At 39.3% G+C, this 17,275-nt stretch overlaps 2 protein-coding genes across 2 annotated transcripts; both read left to right on the top strand.

Annotated features, from left to right (window-relative positions):
• Window positions 1–865: 865 nt before the first annotated feature.
• On the top strand, window positions 866–1,726 carry LOC132915637 (uncharacterized). Its single transcript, XM_060975474.1, has one exon. It carries the CDS (start codon window positions 866–868, stop codon window positions 1,724–1,726), a length of 861 nt encoding a protein of 286 aa, XP_060831457.1.
• Window positions 1,727–1,734: 8 nt separating this feature from the next.
• Window positions 1,735–16,522, top strand: LOC132915636 (uncharacterized). The gene is made up of 4 exons (XM_060975473.1): window positions 1,735–2,207; window positions 2,276–3,246; window positions 15,782–16,056; window positions 16,271–16,522. The coding sequence occupies exons 1-4, from the start codon at window positions 1,735–1,737 to the stop codon at window positions 16,520–16,522; spliced, it is 1,971 nt and encodes a 656-aa protein (XP_060831456.1).
• The last annotated feature ends 753 nt before the right edge of the window (window positions 16,523–17,275 follow it).

The raw sequence follows: 17,275 nt of genomic DNA, 5'->3' as shown, positions 1-17,275 counted from the left end.
GATGATGTGCGAGATACTATTCTTGTATATAGAGAATAGTTCATTTTAATCTATAAAGCCAATTATATTCTTGAATTATTTATTGATTCAAGAATATTTCAAACAGGATTTGTTTGGTTGAGAGTAATGTTGGATATTATTGAATAAATTTTCGGACAGTTTAAATAAGAAGCGGAAACGAATTATTTGTTGTTTGAACAAGTCGAAAGACAACGTGTATTAATGTAACGAGATTAATTGTTATTTACAAATACAATTTTATTTTTTGTTTATTACTTTTATTTGCTATTTATCGATCGTAGAGGGAATTTATCTTTACATAAATATAACGTTTCAATCAGAAAGATTTAAACGTTCCTGCTTAGTTACTTTTCAAAGATTCAATGTTTGTCCAGGCAAGCCACTGACGAAACGTTTTAATAAAAGCCCAATAATATGCATATAGTAAATGACAATTAATATTCGGCAATGTATTATGGCAGATGTTATATTACTGTATCTACAGATACAATTTTGGTGGGTCAAATTGAGATTATATTACTGTATCTACAGATACTTGTCCTACCAAAGTTGTCCTCTTGGAACATCATTGTAATTCCGAATAATGAAGGAAATTATTACTTGCGGAAGTTGTAAGGTATAACGAATGAAGAATGTACCATTCGATTTATATAACAAACGAAATTGTAACATATACTAGGCAGTACCGCTACTCACCGATGAATCAAGAGAAGATACATCATTAATTTGAAGCTCTGTTATTCCAAGAAATAATTAAAAAGCCAAACCAAGTCCATGGAAACTCCATGCGGTAGAAAATTTTCTTACTCCAGAGTCAGAATCCAACAATCCCCTCTACATAAGGATGGAACTGGCCATCGACAGGGGGGACACCAACAGCCCTCGAAGAGGAACGAACCACCCCGGCCCAACGCCACCCAGATGGCGCCTGAAGGAGAGGAACAAACAGATGCTACAGGCGGCAGCCATCGTCTCGGCCTGGAGCTGGGACGCCCAATGCACGAGCGCAACCAGTAGTATCGACGAGGAAGCGAAAGACCTCCGTAAATACATGAACGCGGCGTGCAATGCCTCGATGCCGCGCTCCAACCCGAGCAGTGGACATTTGAACAAAGGAGTCTACTGGTGGACACCAGAGATCGCGGAATTGCGAGAGAGCTGCAACAGAGCCCGCAGAAGATTCGCACAGGCACAGCGTCGCAGACAAACTCGCGACGAGGAAGAGATCTCCCACACATACGAGAAATACAGGGAGGCAAGACGTACCCTCCAACGGGAGATTAAGATGGCCAAAGCGCGGTCCTGGACGGAACTCGTGGACGCGGTCGAGTCTGACCCATGGGGGCGGCCGTATAAAGTAGTGACGCACAAACTGCGTACCTCGGCTCCCCCGATAACAACAAACATGGATCCGATGCTACTGGACAAGGTCGTTGGGACCTTGTTCCCCAGACAGGACGACAGTGCAGGGCAGCCAGAAACGTCCCTCCCCTCCACCACACCCAACGATAACGATGAAGTGGCAACGACGACAACGGAGTGGAGTGAGGAGCTGCATGTCACCGAGGAAGAGCTATTAGAAGCGACGAAGAGGACAGCAGCCCGCGACGTGGCACCAGGCCCGGACGGAATCCCAGGCCGAGTATGGGCAGAGACGATAAATATAATGGCTCCCCGCCTGCGACACTATTTGATAGATGCCTGAAGGACGGCATGTACCCACGGGCATGGCGAACAGCGAGACTGGTCCTGCTACGAAAGGAGAGTCGTCCGCTAGATTCGCCGTCCGCATACAGGCCGATAAGCCTGCTGGACGAGGTGGGCAAGCTCCTGGAAAGGATAATTGCAGCGCGTCTAGAGGCTCATATGGAGCGACGAGAACCTGGGTGGCACGACAGCCAGTACGGGTTCCGCCGAGGACGCTCGACAGTGGACGCGGTGAGACGGGTATGCTCTAAGGTGGAGGATATGGTCTCCCAGGAAGGAGTGGCGATAGCGGTCTCACTAGACATAACTAACGCCTTCAACTCCATCCCATGGGCAAGAATCTTAGAAGCCCTGAACTACTACGAGATACCGGAGTACCTCGTAAGGGTTATTAGGGCATACCTCTGCGACAGGTGGATCATATACAACACCAAGGATGGGGAAACGAGGAAACCGGTCGAGTGCGGTGTACCGCAGGGGTCAGTACTAGGCCCAATCCTCTGGAACACCGCTTACGACCGTGTACTTAAACCGTGAACGCTATCAGGAGACTCGGACTGAGCGTGTCACCAACCAAATCGGAAGCCCTGGGGTTCTTCGACCGGCGACGAAGAGAACCACCACCAACCGGACTGTCCATCAATATCAACGGAGAGGAAGTGCCGGTGCGACACCAGATGAGGTACCTGGGTCTCATCATCGACAGCCAGTGGACCTTCGAGCCGCACATTGAACAACTGGTCCCAAGGGTGACTGCCGCGGCCAACGCCCTATGCGGCCTACTGCCGAACGTGGGTGGAGCGGGAGTGGGCGTTCGCCGACTGTACGAGGGAGTCGTAAAATCCCGAGTACTCTACGGAGCCCCAGTGTGGGCCGAAGACATGATGGAGAGCCGGCGCAGCCGGCTACTACTAAGGAGGCTACAAAGGACGACCGCCATCCGCACAGCAAGAAGCTACAGGACGGTGTCATACGCGACGGCGACCGTGCTGGCCGCGCCCCCCCCCCCCTTCGAGCTGCAAGCCCTCGCACTTCGAAGGGTATACGACAAAAGGAAGATCTCACGCCTGGACGGGCGCGCAACGACGCCACCACCCGACAGCAGACCACCGTCGAGTGCACGGGAAGAAGCCAAACGGGAGACATGGGAGCGATGGCGCTCTCAACTGGTCGAGGAAGACACTACACGGCAACACCGGGCTGTTCGCGCCGTGCTCCCCAACTGGGAAACATGGAGAGAACAAGGCGGGGTACCGCTGACATTCCGTATGACACAGATGCTCACAGGTCACGGAGTGTTCGGTGAGTACCTACTACGGATCCGGCGGGAGGTGACCTCCATATGTCACCAATGCGAGGAAGAGGAGGATACGGTACAACACACGTGGGAGCGATGCCCGGCATGGGCAGACCAGCGCCGCGTCTTGCAACTCGACATCGGCGAGAGCGTAGCCCGAGAAGCGATCGTGAAGGCCATGTTGAGAGGGCACCAGGAATACACCGCCGTCCGCTCCTTCTGTGAGCAAGTGATGCTAGCAAAAGAGCGGGCGGAGAGAGAAAGGAAAAGGAAACGCGACCCAGCAAGAGTGGAGCGACAAAGGATACCCAGGCGCAACAGGGGGGGTGGCACCGCCGCCGCCCCAGCTCGAGCGACAAGACTAGGAAAACGGAACAGAAGGGATGTGGTCCCCTCCTAGCGGACCAACACAAATATGGACGCCTCCCTCCTGATAAAAAAGGGGAGAACACGATTACCATTGATTGAAACAAACTTTACACAATACACCGGTATTAGTTTCTAGTGCGTTTTGATTAAATGTATTGCACCCATAAAAATAGACACAACAATACGACACAAATAATAGTAAATTTCAGATTAAATTTAGAAAGTAGTATTTGTAAGATCGTTACTATTTCGCACTTTTCCATGTATGGAATTGACCGATATGTCTTTTAAGGAATTCGTATCATTGTTTTATATTATTATTATGTACATAACGTGTTACTATGTTTACCCTTTTACTATTAGTTTACTATTATCCTATTAGATTGCGTTAGAACAAGAGGACGGTAAGCAGAATCGTGGTAATTTGTCGAATAATCAATAAAGAACTAATTATAATATTATTTTTGAAAATAGATCTGAATTAATGTCAAGTCTCATGGATATTTTTCATCGAGACATGAATATTTGAAACACGTGCATTCTCGTTTCTCACACAGTCTGACAGGAAGAAAGAAGGAAATTAGTGTATGAATGCGCGGTTCACTCACAATCGATGCAGGTAGAAAGTACTTACGAGGGAGAGTGTAAGGCGAGCGGAGAATGGTGGATAAGAATGGGAAACGAATCAGCCAAATGACTGGCAGTCAGAATAATAATAGTCCTGGTGTGTAATTGTAAGTGTGCCGCGTTTTCATGTCGTAAACAATGCACGTAGTAAAAGGGTAAATAGAGAAACGACCTTGTAAATGATTCTTTGTCGATTACACTTTTGTCACGTTTGTTTACCAGCTAGACTATAGTAAGTGCTATTTTAGTAGAATGCAAGAAAATTGTGGGTGTCACGTTTAACCGCAGTTTCATACAAAAATCTGAACTTTAGAGCGAGAACGTTGTTGTGGAAGTAATGATAAGTAGAGTGCAGATGTTTGTATAAATTCATATTTTTATAAATTGAAAAAATGAAATCTGAGTAGACGATTGTTTTGCTATAAATGTTATAATGAGTACTATGCCGTGTATGTTTCATATTTCGTTCGATCTAATACTTCATATATAAAACCTATAGTACTCATTGCTACATATATATCTATTTAATTAATAGTTATTATTAATATTTGTAATAAAACAATTATCTATACAGGAAGCATAAAAGTTTCAGTAACGATATAGTACATGACATTAGCATTATGTTAGGCATTATTTTACATTAGTTTTGGATTCCCGTTTTCTCGCTTGCATGAAGGAAAAGGATTAGACTCTTGCTTCGTTGGAATTGAAACTTAAATAACTCAGTTTAATATTCCTTTGAAATTACTTAACTTGTGACTTAGAGAGTACACATAGATACCCCCCGACCATTACATTAAACAATTGTACGTCCCTGTTTATAAAATATGTACGTTGTCATTTACTATATAACATTTTGTTCAATCTTAATATCCAACTCAGCGATCTCACACCCACAATGATATACCTTTGCCACTCGAGATATACCGATTACTTGAACGTTATCAGTTTGCTACTAATATTCCCTGCTTTCTGTTCGTTAGCCATAAGCGCGCGTCAATTTGTTCACGCGCCTTGGTCTTTCCTGTAGCTCCCGGCTATACGTCGCATTGATTCGTTTTCGCTTCTATTTCCTCAGCAGTCAGTGTAATTAACAACATTGGATTTGTCAAGATGGTTACGGTTATTGGCGATTTTAAAGTAAGATTTCCTCAAGTCCCCGATCAAGGGAACTTGGATGAAGGTGGTCTTATTTGCGCCTTTTGACGTTATATGAGATTTTCTTATTTCACAAGATCTTTACTAAGCAAATCCTTAAGACACGACCTTAAGATTAATCTTCAGTCGCAGTTATGAAATCAAAAGACATCTGAAGACTGTTCTTGAGACGATCTCAAGTATAAGACTGGGCTATGAATATCATCCATAGATTTATATGAAGCAGGTCATATGGGATGCAATTTTGAGCGTGAGAAACCTATCGTTGTATAGGACATAGTAGCAAAGTTCCTTTTCTCAAATATAATATGTGGAAGACAAAGATATTGTAAAAACAAAAGTACCTTTTCGTGTCTTTCGCGTAATTGTTATAGTTAAAGTATCTTCAACTAATTACTTTTTGACATAAATAGGTTAGTATCTTTTTGTAGGGGACGTTGGTACGAATCAATTACTTTATTTAAATCTATATGATTCAATAAAAAAAACGTATTTTGTCATCATATGATTTGCACATGGCCATATACAGAGAAAATTATTATACCAGATTATGTTTCCTTTGAAACTATTCATTTCTTGCCTTAAACATTTTTTCATACAGTGGGTAGTGTTTCAGTAATTTGCATATATTTCTTGAAATCAAACACCCTATATATATTTTAATGTTGGAAGTATAGCTAGAAAGAAAAATATCTGTTCCTTATACTTTTTATTTCGTATTTTCCATTTATTTCTTATTTTCTATCAAATATTATTATATATATGTCGGGTTCTTATTATGATTAGCGTTAGGGTCGTGTAACGAATCTTCGCCTGGGTTGTTCATCATTGTTGTACAATCGAGATAGCGTTTATTATCACAGACATAGATAGTACAAGATTGACAAGTGGCTGCGGTAACTAGACGCTAATGACAATGACCTTAGGTTCGATATGACGAATCCACGGTCCACGAGCTAACTCTTTGTTAAACTGAGAATATATTTTGAAGCACAAAGTAACGTTCGCTGTGACGCTCGGTATATACTGCACGTAAAGACGATGTGTAATTCTCCAAGGAGATCGCAAAAATAAAAGACTGATGAAAACTTTTCTCTCCTTACGATCGCGTTCGTTTTGTTGAATATTGGCCGGGGATACCAACAAAACTGCAGCTGCCGTTGCTAAACTGACCCGCGTAGCTGCGACATTGCTCCTGCTCGAGGTTTGATTGTCAACACAACGTGTGTCTCATAATACTGGCACTTCTCTGTTAGGTGGAACGTTCATCCCGTGACCGTGGCTACGCTCGGCGAACGGTTGTCGCCTCGAGCCTAAGCTCATTGTCTCAAGTTTCGAATGACTGTGTCTGGATTATTTCGTAAATGCTACAGTATTGAGGTTTTCCAAGTAATTCCAATGGAGGGCCCCGTGAGATTCTTGCCTTTCAATGTAACTACTTATTTTATATAAACCATGGTCTTTGAATGCCATCCCTATCAACTTTCCCTATTTGTTATATATCTTTGAAGTATTTCCTGCTGAGACTACCTTATTTTCATTCGTTACTCTCGCATAGCTAACCAAGTTATTATCCATTTCTTTCTAATAAAACACGTTAGACATTATGATTTTAATCATCCTTTTGTTTACTTCAAAGTAAGTTAGAATTTTTCCGACTTTTGTTCCTTTTAGAATTCTACCGCCTCCTAACTTTACATTTATCGGTTTTTTTAAATTTTCGTATTCAACAAAATAAGAGTCGTCATTTACAATGTGATCTGAACATCCACTATCTAATATCCAATCTATTTTTCGCGTATCGCTAGTATATACCGTAATTTCATTCTTACTATTTTCTCGCTCTACTCTCGTTAGGAAAGATCCAAAATTTTATGGTTGTCGTAGCCTTCGTTGTGTGAATAATTTGCGTTGTATTGACTTGCCCCATTGTAGCGTTGTTGCCAGCCTCTGCCTTGTCCTCGTTGACCATATCGCGACCTCTGTTCTGCTCCGGCTGATACGCACCTCCTTGCCGTTGCGCTCCTCCGTTGTTTCCGCCATTGTTCCCGCTTCTGCACGTGTTTGTACAATTTCTTGCCACGTGGCCGTACTTTCCACAGCCATAGCACTTTATGTCCCTTTTTTCAGCTGTGAATACATTTGACCTCGTCCTATCATTATCCTTCTTGCTATGCGTTTCTCACATTGTAATTTTATTTTTTAAAAATTCACACGTTCGATCACTTTCTTTCACTGAGTCGATTAAGTCACCAATATAGCTCAATAATTCTGGTAGTGCTTTCAACATGTAGTCGAGTTTTTCACGTTCACTTATGTTTGCACCAGCACTCTTTAATTCATTTATCGTTTTTTCAAATTCCGTGAAAAATGAATTTGATTCTTCAAAGTCTTTCAGCCTCATCATGTCTAGTCTACTTCTTATACAGATTTGCAATGCTGTTGATTCCTTCATATACATCTCATCAAATTTTTTCATTATTTTTAAAGCAGTGTTCTGATCACCAACAAATTCTAATTGTTCATTCGTTATACTATGATTTTAATTTACACATGATTTACACATTCACTCCCGGTTACACGTGGCACCTTACCCTTAAATCTCAGTAACCACGCTCTGCTACCATGTTAAGAATTGTGGATCTTTGGTGCCGAAACAATGTTGAATGAACATTGACTACACACTAGGATGTAATATTTAAATAATAATATATTTATTACTAGATGGATTTCTCACATGTTCTTCGATACATACTTGGACGCGTCTCCTCACTTTCTCTACACTCGACTGCTAACCGACTCTTCTTTCTAGATGCTTCCAAACTCTCGCCGATCGTCGTTTGTCCTGACAAAAGCCTGGACGCTCATCGACGCTTACACACATGTATCCACACACTGATACTCACATACAAGTAACTCTAACACGCATTTAACCCAGTCCAGCACGAAAGATTATACATATCTCAACAATTTCATTAAACCATTATAATCTACAGGCTTTACAAAAAATACGACACGAAGGACTTTCTGTTGCACTTTTTGGTCCAGGTTGGACTCACGAATTTTTCGGATCTAAGACATTCCAAGAAGTAGAAGATCTATTTTGGGCACAGTTGTTTCCTTATTTATACGTTCATGTATCTATCTACGAAGAAGAAGTATTCAAAACATCATTTTGCCGTGGCAGTGGTAGCATGTATTATCGCTGTGGTCAGGTATGTCAAATTTTGACAAACACATTATTTTTAACAAACTGAATTTATCATAAAAGATATAACTTAGAAAACACGAAGTTGGCACCCTGCTGAGGGTAGCCACCCACATGCTATATTTATTTTTATTTTATTTTTTTTATTACCAATGAGATATAACACTTTACCAAATGTCCTTCATGACAAATTGTAAAAACCAAAATAAACCATATATAAAAAAAAAAAAAAAAAAAACTGAATTTATCACATGAATATATTATAACTGAGATGCACATAGTTTATGCAGGCACTATATGAAAGGGATGGAAAAAGATTTAAACACAAACCATTTTACAATTTATCCCTGCAAAATCCACAAATTTCAGTACCTATACCGCACATGAAATTTACATCATCGCCTCAACTTCCAGAACCGAAAAGTGAAAACGATCGAAGTGAGTGTTCAAAAGAACCGATACAATATGTTTATGAAACGAGGAAGAATGTTATTCGAGTATTAAAAAATGTTGTAAATATTGAAAATAAAATGCCAATGCATCGAACTGTCAGAATTTGATATCTTTGTCCACGGGGATAAGACCACTGAGACAACAGTAACAACATAGAGATCGTCCTCCAGACCATAAATAATAATAATCTTTAAAATTGCTACAAGACAAACACCGAATCTTCCGCACCTTAAATCGGCTGAAGAAGCTCTTCGGTACTCTATGTTACTCTATCCCATCGGTCGTCGAACACGGCAAGGGATATAGAGCCATAAAAATGCTTATCAGTAAGGCCTCTGATAGATCCCGAGTTCTCTGCACTCAGAGAATTAAAGATTCCAAAACCACGTTTCCGCAAGTAAGACGAATGCTATACCTCTTGATCGGCGCCCTCAAATTTTCTTCGGACGATTCTCACCGTCTTCCATAGTTGAATAACCTCCTCGTATGACAGAACAGAAGATACATCGTTACTGGTACCAAGTCGACAAATAAGTCCACTTCGTGACGTCTCCGGTACCGCCGGCTTCCCAGAATTTACTAGTAACGCGATGACATGCCAAGAATAAGAATAAACGTCTACGCAACACGTGCTTCTGTTATTCACGATCTTGTGTCGTTTCTTCCTTTCAAGTTATAAACTGTTCTTTGTACAGGTCTTTAATTAGTATTGTGCTTGCGTGCTATTTCATCACTTCAAACTTGTTAAACTTTTATCACTCGTTCCAACAGCATTTGTTATTTGTATGTAGCGAAGCATTCTTTATCCGGTCTCCTTTCTACCGCGCGAAAAGTTTCGTGAATCCCACAAGACTACTGGGGACAAATTTTGGGAGTGTGCGCCGAAATGTGTATAATGATCTTCTCAGATTCCCAAATTTCATAATCTTGAAAATGCAGATTTTCGTTGAGCCGCTGGAACAGGGTCTGTACCTTCACCTGAGGAAACAGGGCTAGTAACCGCTCCGGCTCCGATGTCTCAGAGAATTATTTCACATCGGTAGATTCGTTAACGATTCAATTTAAGTTGCTGAATGGGATAGGTTATCAGGCTTCGATATCTTCAACGCAGTACCAATATAGCTATAGCTCCCGCAAAGATGCACATTCTTCTTCTCCTTGATGCTCAATGATCTCTGATACCAGCATACTTTTCTAAGATATGGAAGATGGGGAAAGTAGTTCCCTTGCTGGGGAAGGATAAGAACAAACCAACAAACCAAATCCAGCCAGGTACAGATCAACGAGTTAGCTGTTTGCAGAGTATCCATTAGTAAGGTCTTTGAGAGTGTGATACAGGTAGTCTCCTTGTATCTTTAACGGGTACCCTTACCTCGAGTAGAAACTCATACAGGGCCCGGGTCCCCGGACAGGACCAATCGGGGTCGGGATCACGCCCGACCGACGCACAAGGCACCCAGTGCACTTGCTTCCTTTATTAGCTAGGCCTGGCAGGAGCTTTCGCTCGTCTAAGGTAAAACAGGGCCACCTTCCCTTAGGCCTTACCGTCTCCCGGGACGGTTCCGAAGCAGTTGGTACGCTGCTCACCCGCCGGCGTAACCGTTTCCGGAGTACGAGTGGGGAGGCTCGCACCCGGGGGACCGGCCGCCTAACCAGCATTCGGCTATGAACCACGCCACCACGAGTCCATACCCAGTTTCGGACGAGCAGAGGGGTCGCTACTCCCTCCGGGCTAATACTCATCCTGCCCGTGGTACCAGTTTATGTCACTGGTGGGACCACCGTGTGGATGTACGGCCACGTCACTGCTGGCACCTGCGACCTGCTAACAGGGCTCTCAACAGACCAAGAAGGGACGCTCGCAAGCGGGGACCTGCGACACTTTTGTGCCCAGGGATATATCCCGGCGGTCCCCTCATTCGCGTCAGGATCGTGGGTGCGCTACTACCCATGACCGCGTAGAGAGAGCATGGCCGCACTTAAGCGCACGCATACTCCCGGCGATCATCCTTGTGGAGTACATAGGGACTCACGTAAGCGGAACGCTTGTTCCGACGGTCCCCCTGGCTGCGGGAACGTGGGTTTGCCAGCCCCCATAGGCTCACGCCCTCCCTGCGTGTAGAGTGTGATACAGAGACTCATACCGTTTCATTGTAAAGAGGCTGCCATTCCTCCCGATCAGCAATTTGGCTTCCGGGTCAAATACAGTAAGGTCCACGCCATAATAAAATTCGTGACAGGCGTCTGCTGGTAGCAAAACTCTACTCATAGTCCTGGAAAGGGATTTTGAGATGTTTCGATCGAGCGGTTTGCTATAAAAGCTGATACGATACGGTTTCTTTAAACATGCAGTTCAGGTGATTTGGTCCACAATCTTCGAAATGTGTCTCATTGGATGTCAAGCTCGAATATCGTCTTCGGAGTGAATAACGGTCTGCAACAGGGAACGTTCAACACCTCCATCCTGTTCAATTTGTATTTTAGTCGTGCTTCGAGCCTCTTCCATCTGAATAGCGACTTTAACCTATGCGCGTTAGCATTTGCCAATGGCCTCCTCATTTACGCGACGGGAATGTATTCATCCAAAATTAATTCCAAGCTACAGGAAATTTTCGATCGAATTATGGTTTGCTGTGGTAACTGAAAGTTCCGTACATTCTCGCTGATTTCTTATCACCGGCAATAGCCCCTATCCGTTCCGCATAAGAAAATGGTCAAATATCCCGGTATATATTTGTATTGCAAATTACAGATTACACAGCACGTTAAGACGCAAATGTAAAATAAATCAGAAAAGACTATTATAGCAAATAAAGGTTCGGTCCTCTCAAAGCATTTCTGCGTGAAATGTAGCAAATTGGGGCAAATCGGAATGAGATATGAGAAATGCACTGTTTACACAAATATTAAACGTTGCTATTTTATCGTTTGTTTGCAAAGGTGTATCTGAAATGACTGGCATTTCCTTGAGTCCAATTCACGTTAGCTTTTCCTTCTGACATGCATCGCAATTTTTGATACAAGTCTCTACCCTTTCCATTAATCCTGGTATTTTCTATTTTTCTTCAATTCTTTGATAAGTTTTTTGTACTCCCAGGTGTCCTATAGTTTCGTTATGGTTTTCACATAGAATTGTATCTACTTCTTCTTCTGTCGACTCTTTTATTGGTTCCCATGCAAAACTTAATCTTTTGTATGTATCATTGAAATAAAGAATTATGAGTTTCAACTGAATTTTTACAATTTACCGACCAAGCCGTACAAATATACTGTGATATAGCTTGTGAAACTGTGTGACCATATGTTCCGAAATCTCTGCGATACAATGTATTTGATTCGTTACACGGGCTTTCCCATCCAGGGATACGCACCACGCAAAATTTGGTGACGACGCGTTTCGTTTGACCGTCGATAAACAAGCATTGTCGAAACAGGGCACGGCAATGTATCCCCTGCCAGCGATGTAAGGTCACCAGGCACATATCCACGCCCGTTGTAACATTCAAAAAACATATTAACCAATCAACAATATACACAGAGACATTATCGTGATGCAATACCACGTTTTGGCGTACCCTCGAAAATAAGAACCGATCAAGGACGTCAATGTGAATCAAAACTATTCGATGAATTATGCAAGCTGTTCGGCATCAAATACCATTGTAATGGTTTTCTACTGCTTTCCTTTTCAATAATGAATATCATCTATTCCTTTTGAAAAGGTTAAACTGTTAATATGACTTCAAACATGGTATACCTTGCTCCATATCACATTGATATATAGAAATATATAGCAATATAAAAAAATTGAGATTTTAGATAATTTTGTTCTTATAACACTTGGTATAGTATTAACATCATGCACAATACTGAACACAATAGAATCTAGTTAATTAATATAAATACTGAAGTATTTATATATAAAATTAAACAAGCATGAAATTTGTCTTTTGCATTTGAAATTTGTAAATAATAATTAGGAAAGGTAATGAATAAATGGAATTCATCACCTTTTTTAAATGGAATAGCGCATTCTACAATTAAGAGTGGATAAAAGAAACGGACTTACCGTGGCAGCATGGCGAAGAATTTATAAAGTCTTGACTTGCTCAGAAATCAATTTCAATCAGTAGACTCTTCAAATAATTTCCTAAAATATTATAGTCAATTAGAAGAATGAAGTAACTGTCGAAGTAAGAGCTTGAAGAAAACTAATATTAAAAGAAACAGAAATAAGGGAAGATTTGCATGCGAAAGGATGCGTAAGTGTTCATTGACAAAAATCAAATTAACTGATAATATAATTAAAAAGTGAGAAAAAAATATCGTCCCGTTCATGTCAGGGGCATAAATGCGGGATTTTTCATCTAATTGTTTCTGTATGAACTGAAGTATCCATTGAATGTCTCCCTTTCCTCTTAATTTTATGTGACGATGACATATATAAAGTCGATTACAAAGATGTTGGGTCACCAGCATAATTTTGTCTTTTAAGCTCTATATTTTGAGTAAGTGTGCAATTATATAGGAAAATGTATTGAAGTATGTTAGAGTATAATATAGAAAATCTATGAATACCAAAACGACTGATTTATTACATATGTTTCAAGAAACATCAGAAAAATGCAAAATTTTATATCACAAAAATTTGAGGCATTTTATTACTTTGTTACAAAGTAAAAGTTATGCCTCCGGTATAATTCTTTAGTATTTCGTCAGATATTCTTTATTTTTAATTATTTCTCTTAAACGATTGGTATGTATAAGTTACTTTTGTGTGTGTGTGTGTGTGCGCGCGCGCGCGTGTAATTGTGTGTGTAGAAATATACTATAAACAAAAGATAAGAGTTAGATTTCATTTGAATCATTGTACCTGTCGCTATAAGGCTGCCGGCAACTAATTCCGACGCGTACGTTGTCACAGACGCACAATTATAGGCAGAATTCACTGAAGCGGTCTCGACAACTTTTTGCGCATATTGGGGAAACTATGGCCAAACGGCAATTATATATATAGACAAAAGTTATACAAAAAGTTAATTTCTATAACATATTCAGAAATCATCGAAATCAGTAAAGTGGAAATCTTTGAAGGTAGTTTCCGAGATATTATTAAAAATACTTTCGATAGTGTACATTGAACTTTGCCAATATAAACGTTACTAATATAACCGTCTTAAAGCAATATTACGATACGTTAAACACTGTATGTAATTAAATAAACAAAACAGTGTACCGCCTAAATCTTTCTCACGTTAAACTAAACTTTAGTAACTACTAACTAGTAACTAAACTTTATGCAAGTTATGTCAGACTTCAAAAATACACAACCAATGCATGCTTTTGAACCAATGGATTCCTAAACATAAAATCGTTATATTTCGTTTTTATCCATCGAGTACTACCAAAAAACATAAAAAATGTTTGCAAGAAGGCGATGATCTGAAAGCGATATTGCACTGCACGCTACCAAGTGTAAATCTGTATAATACGGAAGTAGAATCTAAAACATTCCTTAAGTGAGCAAAGTTTCAATAACCGATTTTACGTAGGATATCCTGTAGTAACGAAACCAATATCGCTATTGTGTTATATTCGTCGTTAAGTATAAATAGTACGAATATAACCCCTTTCTGTTTCTGGTTCTTTTTAATATGTGGACTTTTCAAAATGGCTTTTAACACTGTTAAGCTCGAATTATAGTTTTACTCAACGAATACTTAAATCTTTAATGGAAAATACGAAGAGGATAATCTTGCAACTCTTGAATACAGTTCTACAGAAGAAGAGATACTTTTAAGCTATTAACCAAGTATAGTGGTATAACATTCTAGCAGTGTATAACAATATACTGCCAGAGGATCAAGCATGATTCGAAACTAACAAATTCTGCGACTACAATATTTCTAGTGCTGGAGATTAAGATAACAGGAATAATGGTGAAACGAAAGCACACTATTATTGGACTCAATACTTTATAGATGTGTATTTTGCAGACAATGTAATGAGAAGGTCAGGAAACTTAATACATTTACATGGTAAAGGGGGCATATTTTAAAGTTATTGTATGCAAATCCTCCTTGAAAAGATAGATAAGCTAAAAATATTAATATAAAGCAAAAAGGAAGAAAATAGAGAAATAAGAATGAAATAAATGAAATTCAATGAAGGAGGTAGCGCCTATTAGCAGACCACCACTGGGATCTCGGTTGTTGTTGTTCTATCGAACTATTATGTTCACAACAGGTGTCCACAAGTTTCGAATGCTTTCTGCACAAAGGATTGGGATTATATATAATATATGTGTGGCAGTTTTTTTTTTTTTTTTTTTTTCTTTTTTTAGTATAACATTAGATTGATATAAATTATTTCATAACGCTGATTAGTATTTTTGCATTAAATTTCAAAATTTCAAAATTTCAAAATTTCAAAATCGTTACGTCATTTTATTGTTTTTCTTAAATTAAGTAACTTTAAATTGTAACTTTTTTCATTGATTCTTTACAGTCGCATCTACCACTATAACAACTTATTAGCCACTTAGTTGAGATCATAGAGTTTTATCATTTTTGGGAAAGATTGATCCGTTGTAAAAATTTCAGCAATTACGTTTGATTAAAAGTTTGCAAGCGTTAGAACATTTTTTGTATTAATTCAAAGGGAAAAGACAAATTCTTTATTCGACAACTTTTATATTTCCGATTTTAATGTTTTAAGAAGTAAGCAAATGTTGCATGATAAAACATGTATCTTAGTATTATTGTTATCTTAACAAATAGATAAATTTTCCACGATGAAATATACATTCCAATATATTATTATTATACTTATATAACTCTATATACGATTTACTTTTATATATTAAAACTTAATTGAATCATATTTTAATTGTTATCATGCTAAAACACATTATAATATAAATCGATTTTAATGTTTCTCAGGTTTGATTACCTTGGTCTTCACAGTTCTACTGACGCCCTATAAGCCTCTCGGCCAGAGTTTGCAGATGTGCGCAGACGGAGTTGCCAGTTTGACAGGACTTGCTGGTATTGTTGATGCGTTGATGACGCCGCGCAACAGATTTTCCGGCTTTACCATGGCTTTCCTTGTATTCGACCTCGCTGCCTTTGGCCTTTCGTTTACATCTCTATCTGTGATCGTCGTTCGTATTTCCACAAACGTAGGGATGCCACTGGATGGTGACAAGTCTAATTCGGTACGTATTGTCTGTACTTTCACCGGTACTGTCCTTTCCTATTTCTTTTTCTCTGCTGAACACTATGTTGCACTACTGAAATGTTAATTACTATTTTTCTACGTTACTTTTGTTTTCTTTTCCTTCAGTTAAATTCTTCATTATTTAATAATCTATACAATTATTTATATAGTAAATAACAAGTATTGAAGTAACGATCAAATAAATGTTGGAGAGGACAATACGTACCGAATTAGACTTGTCACCATCCAGTGGCATCCCTACGTTTGTGGAAATACGAACGACGATCACAGATAGAGATGTAAACGAAAGGCCAAAGGCAGCGAGGTCGAATACAAGGAAAGCCATGGTAAAGCCGGAAAATCTGTTGCGCGGCGTCATCAACGCATCAACAATACCAGCAAGTCCTGTCAAACTGGCAACTCCGTCTGCGCACATCTGCAAACTCTGGCCGAGAGGCTTATAGGGCGTCAGTAGAACTGTGAAGACCAAGGTAATCAAACCTGAGAAACATTAAAATCGATTTATATTATAATGTGTTTTAGCATGATAACAATTAAAATATGATTCAATTAAGTTTTAATATATAAATGTAAATCGTATATAGAGTTATATAAGTATAATAATAATATATTGGAATGTATATTTCATCGTGGAAAATTTATCTATTTGTTAAGATAACAATAATACTAAGATACATGTTTTATCATGCAACATTTGCTTACTTCTTAAAACATTAAAATCGGAAATACAAAAGTTGTCGAATAAAGAATTTGTCTTTTCCCTTTGAATTAATACAAAAAATATTCTAACGCTTGCAAACTTTTAATCAAACGTAATTGCTGAAATTTTTACAACGGATCAATCTTTCCCAAAAATGATAAAACTCTATGATCTCAACTAAGTGGCTAATAAGTTGTTATAGTGGTAGATGCGACTGTAAAGAATCAATGAAAAAGGTTACAATTTAAAGTTACTTAATTTAAGAAAAACAATAAAATGACGTAACGATTTTGAAATTTTGAAATTTTGAAATTTTGAAATTTAATGCAAAAATACTAATCAGCGTTATGAAATAATTTATATCAATCTAATGTTATATTAAAAAAAAAAAAAAAAAAAAAAGAAAAAACTGCCACACATATATTATATATAATCCCAATCCTTTGTGCAGAAAGCATTCGAAACTTGTGTACACCTGTTGTGAACATAATAGTTC

The sequence above is a fragment of the Bombus pascuorum genome, unplaced genomic scaffold, assembly GCF_905332965.1.
Source record: "Bombus pascuorum unplaced genomic scaffold, iyBomPasc1.1, whole genome shotgun sequence".
NCBI classification, from domain to species: Eukaryota; Metazoa; Arthropoda; class Insecta; order Hymenoptera; family Apidae; genus Bombus; species Bombus pascuorum.
The sequence above is the reverse complement of the archived record's forward strand: the minus strand, read 5'-3'. Positions and strand labels throughout refer to the sequence as shown.